The 21396-nt window shown below is 41.1% G+C and overlaps 2 protein-coding genes across 2 annotated transcripts in view; both read right to left on the reverse strand.

The window, feature by feature from the left end:
- Positions 1 to 20125, reverse strand: part of NIBAN1 (niban apoptosis regulator 1) — a 65380-nt gene extending 45255 nt beyond the window's left edge. Inside the window, exon 1 of the mRNA XM_061452111.1 lies at positions 19976 to 20125. Within this exon, the coding sequence (XP_061308095.1) occupies positions 19976 to 20030 (55 nt within the window). The 5' untranslated portion in view covers positions 20031 to 20125. The remainder of the gene's footprint in view (positions 1 to 19975) is intronic.
- The window catches only part of TRMT1L (tRNA methyltransferase 1 like), a 340729-nt gene that overhangs the window by 248552 nt on the left and 70781 nt on the right, over positions 1 to 21396 (reverse strand). The window lies entirely within an intron of this gene.

Raw genomic sequence — 21396 nt, forward strand, 5'->3', positions numbered from 1 at the left:
TGAATTTAGGACCTGACTAATAAAAGTATACCTTCTGCTAGCAAATTCATAATTAATTCTGGAAATCTAATCTTGCAAAGAGGTCAAGTAAAAATCTTAACAACCCTTAACTTTCTGCAACTACAGCACTATCAAAGGATTGCCTTCACATTCACCAGGTTTGCCCCCCCTGCAACAAGCCAGTGCCAGCAATTCTGATCACCAGAGGTAGAAGAAATACTCCAAGGTCACAAGGTCAGAGGTTCGGGGAATTTAAGGAAAAAAGGTAAAAGAACTGTGTTCAGAAATAATTCGATGTAAATATAACAGAGATCACATACAAAGCAAGATATTTATCTTATAGTCATTCCTGTGCAAATGCTGAGGTTTCAGGTCTAATTAGCTTTTGTCCTTTTTACCTCTTTTTACCTTTTAAACATTTTGTTGAAAAGTATTTATTTTCTTTTTCAGACTTCCATTTTAGCCTAATTCAGAGAAATGCCAGAGCCCCACTGAGTGTTTGTCTGTGACTCCCAGACAGGCGTAGCTATGGTGTCACTTGCTGTGATAGGAATGTGGTGGCAGGGAACTCTGCAGGTGGAGTCTCAAAGCCGTCTTGTTTCCTTCGTGGAGCTGACTTCAATAAAACCCATTTTATATGCGATGGAATAAAGCTTGCAGGGGTTACAGTCTAGCTACTTGACAGTACATTATTCTTCTTCTGCCTGGACAAGTTTCAGTTCCCCAAACACTCATGAAAGCATCACCAAGAAGACAATAGGGTTAGCACTGGTGTTTGTTTTTTCCATTTCTAAGAAGACTTCCCGGGAAGAAGCTCCAGTCAGCTATTGTCTCTCTCACTAAACGTGTGTTTGAGTCTCGTTGGCTGCTCAAGCTCTTCCGCCTCAAAGTTTCAATACTCCTTCCTTTTTGAAAAAAAGAGAAAGATAAGTTGCCTCATTTCCTCTCCATTTATCTTTCATGTTCAGAAGGGTTTGTGACAACATGACACAACTTGAAAGGAATAAAACAAATCAAAACCATCTTCTTCCAGTGCTGTGTTTGTACAGTAGGATCACGTGAGCTTCTGGCCTTGAAAAAACAGCCAGACAGGTTATTATTAAGAAGAGGAAGTTTCTGAGAATTTATTTGGAAATGGTTCAGTGAGAGCTCTCCTGGTGATTCACAGAAACTCTGTGCCTTTTGAGGTCCACAGCAGGACCTCTGTGCATAGACACACCAAAAGTACTTGCTGGTAGGTTGCAACTTGTGGCAACACATAACCACAGCATGCTCAAGGTTTGGTTTTATATCTATGGTGGCAATACCTCAATTAGTGTATTTAACAGTTTACTTTCATTGCTCTTGCCTTTGCACAATCAATTATGGAGCTCATTTTGTACGTCTCAGTTCTTCCATCTTGGGTCTCCATGAAGTTCCCACATCAATCTCATGTGAGCTCTCATCAATGTGGATGCTGATACTTCCTCTCTTTTTGGAGAAAAATATTGTCCTCTGTTCTGTTTGTCCATACTAAAAAATAAATTCTTCACCTTTCTGTGTTTCGTAAAATGTTTTATTTAGGGGACTCAGGAAAAACCACCCCTAAGAATGTGACATGCAAGAGCTGGTAAGAAAAAAAGATAATGGCTTTCCTGTCATAAGAGATTTATGTGGCAAATTCATGTGTATCAGATTACATTTTAATTTTCTGACTGCAGAGGTAATCATTAGTAATGCTACTTCAAACATATTTAGCTCCTGTCTACTCAACTGCATTTTAAGCATACTATCAGTTCATTTCATTGGGGAGGCAGGCAGGCAGTAGTCTGATTTACATAGAATCATAGAATGGTTAGGATTGGAAAGGACCTTCAGATCATCTAGTTCCAGCCCCTGCCATGGGCAGGGACATCTCACATTAAACCATGTCACCCAAGGCTTCATCCAACCTGGCCTTGAACACTGCCAGGGATGGAGCATTCACAACTTCCCTGGGCAACCCATTCCAGTGCCTCACCACCCTCACAGGAAAGAATTTCCTCCTTATATCCAATCTAAATTTCCCCTGTTTAAGTTTTAACCTGTTACCCCTTGTCCTATCACTACAGTCCCTAATGAAGAGTCCCTCCCCAGCATCCCTATAGGCCCCCTTCAGATACTGGAAGGCTGCTATGAGGTCTCCATGCAGCCTTCTCTTCTCCAGGCTGAACAGCCCCAACTTTCTCAGCCTATCTTCATACGGGAGGTGCTCCAGCCCCCTGATCATCCTCGTGGCCCTCCTCTGGACTTGTTCCAACAGTTCCATGTCCTTTTTAATCTGAAGACACCAGAACTGCACACAATACTCCAGGTGAGGTCTCACAAGAGCAGAGTAGAGGGGCAGGATCACCTCCTTCTACCTGCTGGTCACACTCCTTTTGATGCAGTCCAGGATACGGCTGGCTTTCTGGGCTGCAAGCGTACACTGAAGCCAGCTCATGTTCATTTTCTCATCGACCAACACCCCCAAGTCCTTCTCCACAGGGCTGCTCTGAATCTCTTCTCTTGCAGATTCACAACTGGGAAAAAGAATGCTAAAGGCACCCTTCTGTGGCAAAAGGAGTCACAAAATGTTTACATTAGTGCAGGTCTTTATAAGGGAGAGAAGATTTTGGATAATAAGAAATAGCTGTGATTATGTGGCATTGCTTTGAAATTTCAAAATTATACAACACAGTTTTCTTTCTGTCTTTCTCCAAACTTGTCAGTTAAATGACTGCAGAAGATAAAGGAGAGCCTATGATATGGTCGAGTTTTTGCTTCAACCCCTGCAAGGCTGATCTGCAAAATTTTGCCATGAGCCCATGTAAGCATCCAATATCCACAAATTACCTCTAATCCAACAGAGTAACTCTCATTTCAGATATAATCCAAAGCTGAATTCGTCCATAGGCTGTCTGCATTTATTGACTACAACTAAATTTCAAGCCATGTTTGCATTCTCCAATGTGGCTTTCTGAGAAAGAAATGCAGGGAAAGCTGCATAAATCCATTTTCTGTCTTCATTTAGGCTGACAGGATTTACCAGCTTGATGGAAGTGCAGGATGAGCACTAAATTTCTACAAAATATTTTCCCACCTAACAGTATCCAACATGGCTTAAAAACATCCCCAACAGTTCTTGAAGGCAGAACAACCTTTCAGAGACTTTTCTATCCCTTACTATTACTCCTGAAGACCTCTACTATACAGTGCAATCATCTCTTCCAATGACGTGCTACTTGGGCTGCATTCTGCTCATGCAGTAGCAAAACTTCTTTGTACCCTGGGACACTACTTCTTTGCTACTTACCCTTTCAAGCATCACTGAGCAATCATTTCACCAACAGTTTCACTACAGGTTTTGCATAAAACCAGCAACTTCATACTAACAGGCAGGCTCTTTGTTAGCTAAAAAGCAAATCAGTGAAAAAGATGACAGAGTAAGAACAGGCCAGGAAGTTTGGAAAACTGTATTCACAAAAACCACCAATATGATTCATGGATTCTTTATAATTTCCAATGCAAAACCACAGCCGCTAGGAGAGACTGTTGTAAAAGTGCATCTTATGCTCTCCGCTTTACACCAAGCTTCACTGGCAAAGATGCACCAAACCTCTCAAAATAAGCCAGTCAGGTTGAACCTTTTTACTTCAAAAATTTTGGTTAAAATGGAGTCATGACTTTTTCCTTACATGTCTCGGAAATTCAGAGGTCAGGACATCAAAACACAGGCCTCATTTAACATATTAGTTTCCAATTTTGCTTGCAGACATGTCCCTCTGAGGGACATATGCCTCAGCTAACAGCCATAAAAACCATAGTGTAAGAGAGGATAGTCTTCTTACAACCTCTTTTGAATCAGTAATGAGGTCTGGTCTTTCCGCAGTAATTATTTCAGAAGTACCTCTGTCACTAACAGGATGGTTGAAGATTCAAAGGCATTTTTGAAAATTACTTTTGCTACCACTGGTGTGAGGCAGTTTCCAGAACTGCTGGGTACTAACAACCAGCACTGGGTGGGCAGGTGCTCAGCACCTCTGAAGCCAAGCTCAAAGTGTAAATGCCAAATTACAATTTTTGTTTGGGATGTATTAAAAATATCTGCGTGGTGTGCTTCAGAAGAACCTTCTGCAAGAAAAAAATTAAAGCATCAGATCTTGTCTTATTCAAGAATGAGTAGTACAGAGCAATGCAAGGAAAGTTGGAGGAGATAATGGAGCCCTGGCTTCAAGATTGAGCAGATATGCTAACATGTTTTTTAAATTCAGTTTCCTAGCATTCCTCTAATTTGTAAAATACTGTATCTTGAAACTGAAAGAAAACAATTATAACAAAGAAACTTGTAAGATACAAAAGCAGAACTCCTCCACTAGCCAGCACACTTTTTTTAAAAAAGTTATTTAAATAAAAATCAGTCTTATTAGAAGATAGTAATTAGAACTACTTTTTTTTTTGCCAAACTGCTCTGGAAAATTCATTTTTTAAACATACACTCTTCTTTCCTTGTCTCCTGCATACAAATTATATATCTACTGGTTAACATATTATTCAGTCTGGAGTAATTACACATCAGAGAGATGCCTATTAAGCTAATCTTAAAACTCTACATGTCTAGATCTCAAGGATTGTTTTATGAATATAGAATGGCATCAGCTGACAAACATGGCATAGTCCATATTATTGTGGTTGCTACCAAAACCAACATGAATCAATGTTATGAGCTTGGTTTTGTATTATTCAAGATGACAGGACTCTTGAAGAAAAGCAAAAGCATGTTTTATGATCGTGAGAATCCACTATGAAGATAAAAGAGAATTCGGCACACAACATAATATAAATACAGAATATAAAGAAAATACAGAATATAAGCTACAGTGCATTTTATCAACAATGTGCACTTAACTTGGAAGAATCCATAAGGTTTTAAAAATCCAACAGCTGCTACAGGATGCAACAATGAATAGAAATGCTTGCATTTACAACTAAAACTAACAAGGGGCAGAATTGACAGAGTATTTTCTGTTACCATAACCATATTGCTTTAGACTTACATCAGACAAAAGCTATTTTGACAGGAAAACCTGTCTTAGCCAACAGCTGGAAAACTCATAGTCTTATTCTGGAAGGAAAGGAGACTTATTACTTTTTACAGATGTCTTCATTCCCATCATCCAAAAGAAATTAAAAATGAATAGAGAGATGGGCCCCATATGAAATACGGCTTTCACATCCTCCCAAGGCTGCATACCCTCACATCTCTGGCATCAAATCAGACTATGCTACTATACATAATGGTGACAGAAACTCAACCTGACATTCCGTATAGCATCCTAAAAGTCAGCTTTAAATTTACTTTTTGTTCAGTCTCTCAGAAAATCGCATGTCCCTTCCAACAGCAGAACTCCAGACACCTCTGCTATCAGAGAAGCTGGGTTTTATTTTCTAAATTGCTCTTTTGCAGACAGTAACAGTAAAAACCCAGCCAGTGTTCACCTACATTGTTCAGCCCCAACACCCTGAGAGACCTGGCTGTAAGAGCACGCTTCAAGGCAAGTCTGCTTCCATTTTATATTCATGAAAGTAACACCTGCCAATGCCAACTTTTATGCAAACAGCACAGCAACTTTTCAGTTGACCACACTTCCTGCTGCCTAAATATTTAAGGCATGCTAAACGAAAACGATGTAGCAAGATTAATAGCTACCAAACCACAAGCTCTTGCTCAGAATTACCATGTAGTATTTTATACTCTTATCAGCACTTTGGTTTTATATGTTTGTTTACATTGGTAACTCCCTTGTATCTCTGTGTGGTATCAGCTTTAGACATCCCCATTCTGGTACAAGATGTGCTGAGCAGATTCATGTTTTTTTCCATCCATAAGGGAAGTTGGTGATAAATGCAGATGAGAGCCTTCCTTCTTCATTCACTTTGAAGCCAACTTCTTCCTCCAACAAATTCCAGTGCTGCTTCTCATTGGGCTGCTTCAGTTTATGATTTGTCACTGCTACTTGGCCAAAGCTCCCAAGGGAGTATCATGAACACACCAAGGCAATCTCCAAAATCTGCAGAAACTTATTTTGCTGCAGATATTGGGTGTGTTTCACAGCAAATATGGCCTTAATATTCTTCTTGGCACTCTTCCTTCCCACTGTTTCCCTTGGGTTTGGTAGGACATTGTTTGAAAGCAGCTTGCTGCTGGGCCCTCCTGCTTTCAGGTGAAAAGCAGCTGAAACTCAAGAACAAGAGGAAGGAATTGCTGTGGTAGAGATCAGTGAAATACATAAAACAACATGAGGACCTTTCTTGTACAGCTTCTGAGGAAATTCCATGATGAGGACAATTGGAATGGCAAAGAAACTGCTGTGCTAATGAAATACCCATGCTCACTGCAGCAGCACAGAAATTATATACCATGAAACCAAGCATGCATGCTGCAGGTATTCCATAAGAAAAGCATCCACCATATAATTAAAATACTTATCTCTAAAGGAATGAGAGAAATGGGAAACAAATCCTAATACTGGCCCTAAAAAGACAGTGACCAGTGTAGCAGACTGGTGAAGTATCACTCACCTAGAAGTAAATTTAAGTCAGAATTCACGTTTAATTCAGAATTCATATTTTCAAGGTGCCTTGATTTTGGCATTCAGAGAGAGGGGCACTGAAATCCTACATCAGTCCACATGGACACCAACATCCTTCCCCATTCCTTCAGTCTGTTTTTGATCAAGAGGCTGATGGAAGCAGCTATTAACATGGCTTTCTGCTCAGCACATGATTTGCTTCTGTAGCTCAGAAAGTTTTTTGAACTTCCTAGAGATCAATTTCTTCTGTTAAATACATTGTGATGGCTGAATCAAGACTTTTGTGTGGGCTACAAACACCTTTCACATGTAGGCTGGACTCAAATAAAGCTCAAGGAAACTGGGAGTGATGCCTGTCTTGTGGCCATTCACTGGTCTGCTTGAGACCTCCCTCCAAACGGTAATGTTTGATTTGCACCACAAGCTGAATAAATGGACAAGGAGGCTAACATTGCTTGCCATCCTGCTTTGGATAGAAAATTTCATTTTCTTGAGGTAAACAGATGATTTATTATGCTTCATATTCAAATGGATATATGTCCCTCCTTCACAGACTGTACCCTTGGACTAATCTGTTTGATTTCCCTGGATTAAATCCTCCTGTGCAGCATATGCAGGTTTGTTTCACAGGATTTCTGATTTTTTTACCTTTTATTAAACCAAAAGATGCTGAAACAACCATTGGCTGCAGTCTATCAAGCCTCCCATGCAAGGTATAGGAAGCAACACCAGGTAGGTGTGCATGCATTTTGGTATATTATAACACTGAGCAATGCCTCCAAGCTCTGATCCCTGAAATGCTAGAGTCTGGTTTGGTTTATATAAAACATGATTCCTCATGAACAATCCAGCACCTGTGTCACTTTCACATATAGTTTTTGCAAGAGTTTACAACTTAATTTTCCCTCTATACACAATTGATTTCCTAATTCCAGCCTGCACAGGAGGTGAACATGCCTTTCCCATTTTCCCTTTGGGTTTTTTATGCAATGTTTGGCTTTGGAATATTTTTTTCAATATCCCTTTGTAGGAAATGGCAGTCTCTGTTTAAACCCTTCCTTTCTCATTAAAAATATGGCAGCATAAAAGCCCTGAGGTCTTAGTACAATTTCATTACCTGATCACTTTGCCTTCTGCAAATGAGGGTCTTCACTGAGGGTCACAAGAGGGCTAAAAGATACTCCAGCTGATTCTCTGTTTCCTGGTCATAGGTGGAAAGCTAGTTGCAAAATACCAGGTCTGGTAGAAACAGTAATAAATAAGTAAACAACCATGATTACATTTTGAAAGCTCACAAAAATCAAGAGCTCATGTCTTCTCTGCATCTTTAGTTCAGACAGTCATCTTTAACATGTGCAGTTGAAACACTTTTAAAGGACGGTGGGACAGTGGCACAAGTTGTGCAGAGAAGCTGTGGATGCCCCATCATTGGAAGTGTTCACAGCCAGGTTGGACAGGGTTTTGAGCAATCTGGTCTAGTGGAAGGTGTCCCTGATAACGGCAGGGGGACTGGAACTAGATGATTTTTAAGGGTCCCTTCCAAGCCAAACCATTCTACGAATGAATGTATGATCTTTCCTCCTCCAAATCACCACAAAAAACACCAGCTTATAGCAACTGACAATCTGGATGATTTTTAGGCTCCCTCCTGCAGACACACCAAATGCAACCCTGACATCTGGATAACTTCCTCCAGCCACACTCACAAACCGTCACTAACCTCAAAATACTCGTGTCAGCTGCTACTTCCTAGGCTTAGAGCAAAGAGACTGATAGAGCACAAGCAGCAGTGGCTTAGACAGTAAGCTTTACAGTCACACCTAAAATTCCAATTTTCTAATGAATTTCATATTGTACCCGCCCCATTCATTGCAGAGCTCTGAATGTTTGTGGCATGGTGAGCTAGAAATAGCAGGTAAATGCAACCCCAAAGAACTAGATCCTGTCTTCTGTGTCTGCTACAAAATGTAAAGCCGGACAAAACATATGTCATTTATGGGAGAAGCTCCCAGATGGCTCCTGCTGCCACTTTTTTCTGATTTCTGGAACTGCGGAATGCCTCAATCACAACTAAGCACAGCAGGAGCCTGGCTGGAAATCTGGGGGGGAGCATTAAAATGGCCAGGTCCCTGAACAATTAAGCACTAGATGTGTCAAGCCCCAAATTAATATCCATAACTCCTCATGCATGAAATAAAATACCAGCACTTATCACAGTATCTCAGTGGGAAAATACCAGGATTTATCACAGTATCTCAGTGGGAAGATCATCTGCTGATTGACGCCTGCACAGCATTATGTAGCTTGACAGGTATACAGGAAATCTCAGAAGGGAAGAAAAAACCCAAACCCAAACAACAGATCTGGGGCTTCCTACTGAATTAAGCCAATGGCAAGCAAAATATTGCCTTTGGACCCTGGTCTCCCTCAAGCATTGCTGGTGAGTTCAGGGCTTTAGATCCGTGAACCTTTTCAGCTAACACTGTAAGCTTATGTGGTAGAAAGTTGTGTTTGGTTTGTGGCATCACCTTTGTCTACAGCAGTGAACAGCTACTGGTAGCTGTGGGGTTCCCAGCTACTTGCTATACTGGACAGCAGGGAAATGTGGAAACAATGGGGTTTACTTCAGCAGGTAAACACTGGCAGTAATTAAAAATCCTTTCCATTCACCTTTGGTTTTCCTTATTCCAGCTTTACGGATCCAAACCCTTTCCTCCTCCTCCAGTATATGCCTGAGCTGCTCAACAGAACATCCAAGAGAAGAAAAACACATTTTCTGTAGCTTAATTTAAAAAAGAAAAGAAAGGAAAGGAAAGGGAAAAGAAAAGAAGAAAAGAAAAGAAAAGAAAAGAAAAGAAAAGAAAAGAAAAGAAAAGAAAAGAAAAGAAAAGAAAAGAAAAGAAAAGAGAAAAGAGAAGAAAAGAAAAGAAAAAAGAAAAGAAAAGAAAAGAAAAGAAAAGAAAAGAAAAGAAAAGAAAAGAAAAGAAAAGAAAAGAAAAGAAAAGAAAAGAAAAGAAGAAAAGAAAAGAAAAGAAAAGAGAAAAGAGAAGAAAAGAAAAAAGAAAAGAAAAGAAAAGAAAAGAAAAGAAAAGAAAAGAAAAGAAAAGAAAAGAAAAGAAAAGAAAAGAAAAGAAAAGAAAAGAAAAGAAAAGAAAAGAAAAGAAAAGAAAAGAAAAGAAAAGAAAAGAAAAGAAAAGAAAAGAAAAGAAAAGAAAAGAAAAGAACCTCAACCGCTTTATCAGCAGTTTTCTGAAAAGTGCAGTGGGGCAGACGCTCAGCACAGAAACTTCATGCTGGAGAGTGGCAACTCTCATTTGCAACTGAAAACAGTGGAAAGTGTCTGGTAGACTAAATCACAGACAATGCTCTTACTTTACAGAATACTCCTAAGAGAATATTTGCATTCGTTTTGGGTTATTTTTTTCCCTTTGCACAGGCTCTGCCATTAAACCTTTGCCTGCAGAAAATGTAAGCTTGCCTTTCCTCTACTGTGACCACTGCACTATGTGGAATATCAAATGAAAATACACAAGGATACTCCATATCACATTCAATAAAAGCAAGTTGGTCTTTAGACAATGTTCACTTAGCCATTTAATGTCCCCAATTCTGCTTCAAGAATCAAGTCTTCTGCTATCAACATTGTGACAAAGCTCTGCAGAGAATCACAGCACAAATAGCAACTGTGGTTTCATGTAGAGAAAGGGAAAATGTCATGTAAAGCTTTAAAAATTGCTTCTTAAGGAAGCAGGTGAGAGGGATTGAAGAGTCCTAGATAAAAGGTCCGGGATGAGTGAGCTGGATGCCAAGTGGCAGGATGGTGCTGGCACCTTATGTAAATATGAAGCAATGCTCCTATGTCTCTGAAAAGGGTAAGGAAAAGCTTCTTGGCAGCAAGTTTCCAGATACAGCAGACAAGGCAATTTTTTTTTTTTATCTGGGATCCCAAGCACAAAGAACTAAAAACCAGAAAGGTATTACACAAGTGAATGAGCCATCCCAGGCAATGAGCAGTGGATTTTTAGGAATGGTATGCACGGACAGAGCCAGCATTCAAGCTCCACAAAACCTGCAACTACCTTAACCTGGGGAACATAATCCTTCATGGGAAATACCAGATGTTTTTATAATGCAAAGAAGCTGCAGACATTCTTTCAAGGTTGTCTGTGAAAGTATTTAGTGATCACGAGTGCTTAAAGGTCCAGATGGCCCCTAGCACATAACACAGCCATTGACTCTGCCTTGGCTGGGACACATCAACATGGTTCAACTGGAACTGTGGCAGAAACCTGACCCTGCATTGGGGATTGCTGCAGGCTGCTTCTCCTAGTCCTGCCTAGGAGAACGCCCTGGTCCCGTGCCTTTGTTTTTCTGGTCCTTTGCTTTAGCTTTGTGTGTTCTGCTTGCTTAAACAGTAAACAACCAGAAACAAGGATTGTTTTATGCTCTTTGTACCATGAACACTCTTTGTGAGGACCTACATGTCCCACACACAAAACCTAATGTGCTTTTCATGTGTAGTTAACCTTTTCTTCAAGTTTTTGCAATGCATGAGAGCCACAGTCAAAACATGCACTGACCTTAGAAGCACAATACAGAATGAACCTGGAAAAAATAGCATTTTGGGGGAGCTATGAGCTGATTGTCTTAGTCCACTACCAATGATCTCCTTACAAGTCCATTATAATTTGAAAAGGCATTACCACTGCTGGTGTTGTTAGTGAAGAGTCAAAAAAAATGGGCTAGGCACTGATGTGGGTGGCTTTTCTCAGCATTCTCGCTGGCCAGAAACCATAGCAAGGAGGCTCCATTACATTCACTGTTTAACCAATGACATGTAGAAAAAACAAACTCAACATCAGCTGACATGTTCACTTTGCATAAATCTCAAAAGCAGGATTTATTCTGAAAGACTAATCATGGCTCACTCCTGGGAAGATATGTAAGGTGGGTAGTAAGCCAGAAACCTCTGCTGCTGTTTCCATCCTGGATTGCAGCAACCCATTGCTGCAGCTATCCCAGCTCATTGAGCAGCATGGTGCCAGACATGGTTTGAGGCAGTCCTGAAGGAGTGCACACTGCATTGACCTAAAGGGTTGCCATAGCATCCTCTGAGATCCCAGAGCATGACCATGCACCTGCCAACAGCAAATATCTATTAACCACCATGGTCACACTGACAGTTGACATGGTGCCTCCCCCTATTCACATGGGACCTACAACACATTCAGCAGAAAGCCACCTGAGAGACACTTGATTGGTCTGGCACCGAACAGGGATTGCATGAGAACACTGAACATACACAATAAAAGCCTCTGTAGCTTCTGCACACCCCTTAGTCAGGGCAAGGCAGAAGAATGGGCTTAGAATCAAGATTATGACAAACAACATCAGAGTGTTATATTTTATAGCTATTTCTGGATTAGAAAATTAATTTAGAAAATAAATTAACTATTCCTTATTTATTTCCTATATTATAAAAAAAATCTACATTTTTTGAAAACTATATCACTTTTAACTTTTTAATCATCTAACCAGAAGAAACCACCTTTTGTTTTCTATTTCCTGATAACTGCTAGCTACAACTAAACTTTCAATAATAATAAAAAACAGGATAAAGTTTTTAGAAAAACCAAATGGATGAGCCCTTTCTTCACACAAGTCTGTGTGATTTCCACAAGCTGTGATCTTACTTTTGTGTAAGAGTTGGCCTCATTTCATCACTGTCCTTTAAATGCAAAAGGAACTAAAATGCTCACATGCATGTCCAAAAGCTTGAAGCCACTTTTAATTGTCCTTTAAGTGCAAAGAGAACAGCATGTTTATTATATGCAAAGGAAAAAGCTGTAGAAAGAAATGCTGCTGTACTTTAAAAGCATCCATGACCACATTACTTATGAATATCATCCTTCCCAACCTAGACACTGGTTTTTCAGCTGCTACTGCCCAAAGGCATCAACAACAAAGCTGCTTTAATCATCTCAGAGCTCACTTTTTCTCCCTTTAATATCAATAAAATTTCTATCAGATGCAAAGTCTGTCTTATAATTTGTGGCCAACCTGCACCTCCAATCTTCAAGGTTTTGGAAAACAGTAAGTACAACAGTGCAGCAGACTCCACACAGTGTGCCTCTCAATTACAGATTTTTGGGGCAAAGGTGAGCATGTTTCTCACTTTTTCTGTTGAGAAGAAGCTCTTTCCATGAATACTCATGCCTAATTCAACTCTCTGAGTAGTTCCATCTACAGAGGCAGCAGAAAAGAATGAAAAATGCCACATGCCTTCTCCTACCACCTGATGGTTTCCCTTCACTCATACCACCTGAAAAAGACCTTCTTTCCCAGAAAGAAACCACCTTTCAGTTTTTAAACTCAGGCTCTGTAGCACGCATTATGTAACACATCATCTCTGAGGTTAGTTTTTGTGCAAACCTAGTCTTTGGTGTAAGGAAGCTTGAGATGATCCTGCTGAATGGGCAAGGAGGCTGACCCAGCTTTCCAGATGCTTTGGCAGAAGAGGGAGCTGTGTCACAAAATGGATAACAGATTTCTGGGTTTATGAAAACCTCAAGCCATTTACAGAAGATAAATTGGATGTGATCACAGACAATCCTTTTATTGACAAACTGAAGAACAAAATCTTACCTCCTGCTTTGATAGGGAAATTCCTGACCATGCCCATTGCAAGACAACATGACTGCAAACTTCCAGAATTGATTGTGATGCTTTTAAAAGAAGCTAATAAACAAGCCTACATGAGCAATGAAAATTGAATAGAGAAGCTATCTGCTGCCTTAATCTCCCAAAGCTGAAATCTGGAAGTTACCAAGTACAGTAAATTCTGTTCAAATTGGGTGGCAAATACCTCTTCCATCAGTCACGTCCCTGGACGCCTTTTGCTTGCCTTCAGTTGAGAGCTAAGATAAAGTACTTTGCCCCCTGAATTAAAGAATGTAAGAAGAAATAAAGAGCCTCTCCTTTCCAAACAGACAGGCACCATTTATTAAGACGATGGATGAAAATCTGCCACTGGCTCCAACAGCAACAGCCTCTCTGAGGACTAAAACTTCCAAGAAAGCAAGTAAAGCCAAAATGGTATTTTTTCAAATTCTCATTTCTTAAGGTCTTCAAGAACTTGGAAACTTAGCAAGGTGCATATAATGAACAGAATTTCATCCATATTGAATTTCCTATGCATTTTGCTTAATTTTTTCATTCTGTGGGTATTTATGCCTATTTGGATTGGACTAGATGTACTTGCTCGGTGTTAACCCACAATCATGAATTCTGGATTCAGTACATGTTTGTAAAAGAAAGTATTACTCTGCCTTTTTCCTAGATTTTGGTAATGGCAGAAAAATACTATCAGCTTTCACCATAAACCTCAGAACATGAAAATGTAAAGCACCTTCTAAGAGTTATGAAGCAGACACTATGAAGTCCAGAGAGACTCCATGCTCCTGCTCTGTATGATGCAACAGCCACACTCACCTGCAGAAAATGAAAGAGAGGACTTCCAAAACACAGCAAGCCATAGCTTGTAAAAGGCTGAGAGAAAATGCAGTAAGCGCAGCCAGAATTTTACAAAACTCGTACACTTGCAGTTGTACACCAAATTAAAACCAGAAGGACTATGCGACAGTTTAAAGAAAAAAGTCCAATATCCATTCTGAGTGCCTGTCAAAAAAAAAGGCCAACTTTTCCACAATTAATTCCAAGCTATTCTTCAATCCTCCAGCATCCCTGTTCATGGCTATGTGCACGCCAGCTGGCTGCTGGCAAGAATTTCACTGCAGAGCTGTAGTAGGCACTTGGGTTATCTCCCTCCAAGTCAGCGGGACTTACCTTCATGCAGCCAATGGTATTTTTTCCAGACAGTTTCCTGTAAGGCTAACAACAGATTTCCTTATCTTGTCTTTTAAGTGTAAACCAGGCTCCTCTTCAAGTCTCTAAAACTTGACAGAATAAGAAGACGGTATCTGCATTTTTAAGTATGCTGCATTTGTAGGAGCACATCTGAAGTGTTTTATTGTTATGCAAAAAAAAAAACCCATCTTAATTAGTACCATACTGAAAATCATAGGCAAAACAAATAACTAGAAAGAAATTTCTTACAGACGTTAAGCAATAGCTTTCACTGACAACTGAAAAGAATAACAGCTGGAAGGTCTGCTCAGAAAAGTCCTGAACAATGAGAAAACCCATAGGCTGCATCCCTGGGTACCACAGGGTCACAGCACCATTGCTGTGTCCCTCAGTTGGGCTGTCCCATATGCCTGGGTGAGGAAAGAGAAGGAAAAGAAGGAAAAGAAGGAAGAAGGAAAAACTGCATTTAAACAAACAAATCAAAAGCAAATGACTACAAAGCCTTTATGTTTTACAGAAATGGTCAGATTGGATATGGTCAAGTACGCTGAACACCTTTAATAAAAAAAAAGCCTTCAGAGAAGTTCAATATTTTTATTCTAATCTCTTTTGAAGATGTACCTGTGAAATTACTGGCATTGGGTACTTGAAATCTCCCCATCTCTTCAAGTTTAAAAATACTTGGTCCCAACAGACCACACTTGACAGAGCAGAGCTTGATCCCCTACTTCTGCTGCTGAGATTGCAGAAATGGAAAATCATTAACACTATCAGGGTCATTTCCACCTTTGCCCCATTGTGAGACCTGCGTCCTTGATTGTTTCTTGCCTAATATTAGAGGCCTAAAGCTAGAATTTTCTAGCATCGATCTTGACACCTCTGGCACAATCTCCCAGGGCATACTACTAAGTGGTTTAACAGGCACTTTCATCTTTTTCCCCAATTCCATGGTTGCACCCTGAGTCCATAACTCCCCACTACTGCCCTATATTGCTCCCTGTTGGGTGTAACACTCACTAAATGTCATTAGACAAATCATGCAACAAACACGTCCCATCACAAGTTTAGCCCATGCTTCATCAAGCTGAAAGCATGAATTTTTTTAATAAACTCTTTTCACTTGACCAACTCCCAGTCTCTTAATTATTACTGACATTTTTTAAACACCATCTATTTCACTCACATCCTGAGTAATTCCCATATAGTCCCACAAAAACCCTACAAAGAAGGATTATTTCTGCCACAAGTCTTTCCTTTTTTTTAAAGGCTCGGTTCAAAACCTAGAGGGATTACTATTAAAATTTCTTTTAATTTCAGGAGGCTTTAAATCCTTTCACTGCTTATAATGTGTGTGCATTTAAAAAATCATGAGGATCTTAAATAAATGGAAAAAATATTTTTCCACAGGTATGGTTAGAAAAACAGGTTTCTGCTACACAGAAGAGAAGACACCTTTGAAACTGCTACAGTTTCAAGACTAGCAATGCTGCAGTGTGTGTGGCCTGGCTTTCTGCCCCATTTCTCCTTGCTGGCACTACATGGCTTCCTACTCTCCTCTGGATACCCTCCACCCAGCTCCTCACAGTGGGCTCAGGCTGTCTTCCACACTCACAGGAGTCCCTGATGACTTGTTTTTTCATTATTTTACTATGACATTCATTTCCTTCAGGTATGCGTAAGAAATATTGAGTCTTGACATTTTATTCACAATTTTACCCCACAATAATGATCAATTTTCATTGATTTCTACTTGAAAAAGACAAAAAGATTTTGTGATGGCTTGCAAAATACAACTTCATGAGAGATAATTTCTTAATGTGGAGATTTTCTGAGTGTAAAAAATGTTTCACAAAACATTGCCATCTGCAAATAAGTCTTTGGCAGCTTACAAAGTGCCTGTCCTCGATTCAAAGTTCATGAGGATGATCCCTGCCCTTGCAATCTCAAACACAGCCTCACTTACATCGTAAAGTGAAGACCACTTGAAAAATTACATGTTGGCATTGTGTATTTTCCTCTTAGGCATTATTTGCCACAGGAAACCCATATTACCAGGTCAATAGTTATAGTAGCTGATTTTCAGGTATGGCTCAAGATATTGCCCCATGTACAAGTATACACAGGTTTCAACAATTTGCAATTTGGTTGGTTCAATACTCCCACTTCTTACTTAAAAGCACAGAAGTTGCAGTAGGTTTTCGTGGAAATCACAGCCTTTGTATTCAGTAACCAAGACTCTGCATAGGATGCCTTCATGATTTTCTCTGGGGTTCATTTCTCCAACTGGTCTGACAAGAGTCATGCTTATTCACCTGTGGGGAACTGCATGCAGCAAAGCGTCTCCCATGCTCTGAGGGCCATGTTCTTGCTGGTTATATAAACACCTACATATACGGTTTTACATATTTTTTTACATAATTTTACATATCACATACTCTTTGCCCTTGTTTTGCTCTACTCTCATCTCTCACACAATGTAAGCAGACTTTTGCAAATTAGAAAGACAGTAGATTTGTACATATGTTGATGAAGAAACTGTATCAGTTTATTGCTGACAACTCCATCTACTCCTTTAAGTCCTCAGTCCCTAATTCCATTTGTTACACTGTGTTTCAGCTCAAATGTTGCCTAAATACCAACTACAAGGCTTTACAACACAGGGATAAAGCTTCAGACAAATTGAATTATCATTACGTCAACAAGAAATCAAATTAAACCACCATGACAACAACCACGTGGAAATCCTACTACACATTCAAACAGTCATGTTTAACCCTGCCCCACGCAATACTGGTTAACTCCCCAACCTTGCAGGGAGCAGCCTGGCATGCTGCAGAGCTGACATGCTGCCCAAATAATTTTATCTGCTGCAGGTTGAGGTTAGCATGGCAGGAGCTATCTCGAAGGATGCAGGATGCCAGTGTTCAATCACAGCAAGCTTCTGCTGCAAAAGCAAGGAGATGGGGCATGAGGCAAGCTATGCTACGGGAGATGAAAAAATTTAGTGCTGAAATCAGGACATAAAGATTGCAAGTGTAAATTAGTTTACTGAAACACTGGTTGAGAGGGAGCATTAGAGGTGATCTAGACCAAACTAGGATTTCCTGTCCTGAGTCCATTGGTATTTGGGCCAATATGAGTGAGCATCCCAGAATGCATGAAGTTTGGAGAATGTCGCTGGCTGCAGTCTCAGCGTGTGCAATGTACAAGGAAGCACCCTTGAGCTTGTTGTGTCACAATCTCCATGACCAGTGCAATCCCATTCAAGCACTATGTATCTACAGTTCTACTGACAAAACGCATGTATTCCCCTTCCCTTTTTACTGGGGACCTTCCTGCACCATCTTTGGAGGAAAAAAAAATCAAACACAGAGCTACCTGACCCCCAGTAAAACCCACCTAATCTTTACAAAGCCAGCTAAAAATTGTGCTGCTTATTCAATCTACAAAATCACTGATTCAGGCTGATTCCTCTTTGAACAAGCAGAGCTTACCATGGCGCTTGCCCTGAAAATACATCAGACTTGCAGACTCCAGCCTCAACATGAGCAGTAGGTTTGGTGAGCTGGCTGGACCACACTCTATTTCAATTTAAGACGCTCTTCCCAATTTCTTCTCCTTCTCAGAAGTATTAATTTATGGGCAGCCTTTGTATAAAGTGCCTCATAAATTATTTTTCAAAGCAAGAGTTTGGAGTGGGGCATCCTCACAGCAAGAATGGCAGACTTGAGCCAGGGAATAAGCCTTATGTCTTAATTCCTTTTCTCACAATGATTTTGCTTTAGCAGTTGCATCTGCAAAGATGTAATAGGCAAACTAGAGATGTGTCTGAAGAGCTGCACAACTCTTAGCAAGGCTAAAGCACTCTCTCTTTTCGCTACAGGGAAATTTCAGATACATACGTCCAGTCAAGTTTCACACGGGTCCAGATACGGATTTCCCAACCCTCTGGCATGAGTTCCCTCTTCTAATTCTAGATGATGTTCAGGGCAATGACAATTTCCTCTTGCACAGCTGTAAAGAAGCTGGTAAGTTCCCTGTATCTCCTTCTTTTTTTTTTTTTCCCTTTTCTCCAATAATTGGACATCAGCCTGTTCAGATGCTTTTAACTGCCCTCACTCAGTCAGGGACCAGAAACCTCGAAATGCTGAATTGTGGAAGTGCAATTTTGGCTGCAGCATAGGGATGAGTGTAAAGAAAAGAAGAAATACATGGGGATTGGGGGATTGTACCTTCAAGGCTCTGATGGGACCTGAAACCACCCACAGTGGGACAGGTGAAAATGACAACGCTGAGCGGACACAATACAAAAATCTCTGCATGTGAGGTTGGATACTTGGCTGATTGCTTTTTTGAGTGAAAGCCACGTAATATTTGGATGATTCCACTATGGAAATCTACTGAAAGATACACTGTGATTTCAAAAGCCTAACAGAGGAGCAGTTTAACACTTGCACTCTCTCTAAGCCACAAAAAAATCCCAAAGGAACAGAATAAAAGGACAAGCTTGACTGTGGGCACCACCCAGGAGTCACCCTATGCCCTTAGTCATCAGCCCTGAGTTTGATCTTCCAGTTCAGAGGACTCTTACAGGCTCCAGATGCATAATACATAATATACCAGAACAGGGCTTCCTTTTTACATGCAAACTTTTACTTCACTTGTGAATCCCCAGCCTTAAAATTTGCTTTGTAAACACTTTACCTGCTACCTTACTGGTGAGGAGTGTAGGTAGACAGGAGCAAGAAGTATTTAATATTTTAACCACTCAAATAACAAAAACACCCCCCAAAATACAGAATTATGCACTTTTATTTCATAGTTTAAGTGTAATATGCATAAATTTAAATCAGGTTTGGGGTTTTTTTTGTTTTTGTTTTTTTTTCCATTTTCTCTCTCCTAACATTTTAATGATATAAAGCATTGTTCTCATGCAAGTCTGAGTCGTTTACCTAAATACTGACCCAGTAGTTTTCCCACTGCCTTCAATGGCTTTGCAAAACATCGAGCTATATAGTCTTGAACCTATCTACCCTGGCAAAACCAAGGTGCTTTAAAGGTTTCAACGGCCGGGCTGGGGAATTGGGACTCTCACGCAGTTACAGGTCGCATCTCTCCACACTCTTTTCAGTCTTTACCGTCTACTCTTCGGCACGCTCCAACTCCCTCACGGGGAACTTTTACAGCATTGTCTTGTAGGAAACCGTCTGCTCAAAACCCCATGGGACACTGGTCCCTTTCCGAACCAGCTCAGCGATGTGCCCAAACCGCCCTGACGCCGCCGACTCCCGAGCCCGCTCCGTGCCTGGGACACCCGGCTGGCCTCTGCACCGCGCCGGCCCCGGCCCCGGCCCCGGCCCCGGTCCCGGTCCCAGTCCCTGCCCCGCTCGGAACCCCGCCGCGCCGCGGGTGAGTTTCTGCGAGCTTTCCCACCAGAAAGCGTGCCTGCAGTGCAGCTCTTTCAGGAAAAAGTCTCCGGAGGCAGCTGGCCGCTTCGCCTCCCCCTAGCAGAGCCCTACCTCGGATGTAAGTGCACTTGCTCTCGTCCAGCAGGCTGGAGGTAGAGCTGCCCATGCTGCCGGCGCCGAGGGACTGCTGCACGGGCGCTGCCGAGGAGCGCTGCCGCCCGGCCCAACCCTGCCCGGTGCTGCTGGCGACCCCGCGCTCCCTGCCCGCGTCCTCCAGCAGGCGCCGCCTCTCGCCCGCCGCAGCCGCCGCGAGGAGGTCGGGCCCCGGGGGCGGGAGGGCTCCTCAGGCCCCTACTCCCGCCTCCCTCCGTCCTCCTCCCCTCCTCGCTGTCTCCTCCACGCTCCAGCAACCCTCTTGCCATGCACAGGAGGCGACGCCGAGGTTGCCCGTCACCAGTCTCGTAAATTGAGGAGCAGAAGGTGGCAGGAGGCCCCAGAAGGAGTTGCAGAGGCAATGAAAACACATCCACCTGCAAGGCAGGCAGAGTGTGCCTCTAGATATGCATGTCCCTAGGTTTTTTCTTTGGCTCGTCAAAATGCACAGCGCTGTCTCCTTTTGCCCACATGTCGTTTGCTACCCCATCTCAAAATCTCCATCCCTCTGGAGATGTGCTAAGATGTTCTGAAGTAGCCATGGAGGCTACTTTAAAGATTATACATGTTGTTGGCATCATGGGATTGAAGTCCATTAGAAATATTCTCCAACATTTCTCAAGACAAAAGAACCACCTGAAATATCCTTCAAATAGGATGCCTCCTACAAGGCATGTTGAGACACCATGGGATTCATATGGCTTAGTATTCAGGGCCATATCTTCCTGCTCATCTTATTGGGAATCCTAGTGGTCTATATAGAATACTATTTAATATACAATTCCAGAATCATAAGCCTACAATTCCAGGGTGATAAACCTACACAAGCAAGCAATAAAATGTATGTCTCTTCAGTAAACATTATCCAATGATCAAACCAACTTCCTAAAACATGCAAGAGCACCAGTTTGCTGATTCTCAACACAGTGGTGTAAGATGGTATGGAACAGTTACCCAAATCTCCTTGCCTCTGAATAATAGTCTCAGCAAGACTTTATACCCTCTACAACCTTCTAAGGTATTTTCTTGTCTTTTGCTGTTTTTATAATGATAATTCAACTGACTGGGAATGGGCAGCTTGCCATATGTTATTGTGCCTCATATGTTTAGTATGGAGTTGATGAGATGCAATGAATATGGATTGTGCTGTCACAGTGACTGGAAGTTATGCATTTTAGACTTAAATACTTTTCATTCAGCTTGTACACATCTGTCACTTACTGTGAAATTGCTCTAACATAGTTAAGTTTTGCTTATAAGGATTGTGCAGTAGGTAAATTTAGTACTTTGCCACTCAGTTGTTCAAGGAAAGTTAAAAATTTTTGAGTTGAATTGTAAAACATTTTAAACCAACGCTAAACTTGATCAGATTTGAAATA

This window comes from Pezoporus flaviventris, unplaced genomic scaffold (genome assembly GCF_033815535.1).
Source record: "Pezoporus flaviventris isolate CSIRO_AGI_PZ_B2104156 unplaced genomic scaffold, CSIRO_AGI_Pfla_v1 ptg000013l, whole genome shotgun sequence".
NCBI lineage: Eukaryota > Metazoa > Chordata > Aves > Psittaciformes > Psittacidae > Pezoporus > Pezoporus flaviventris.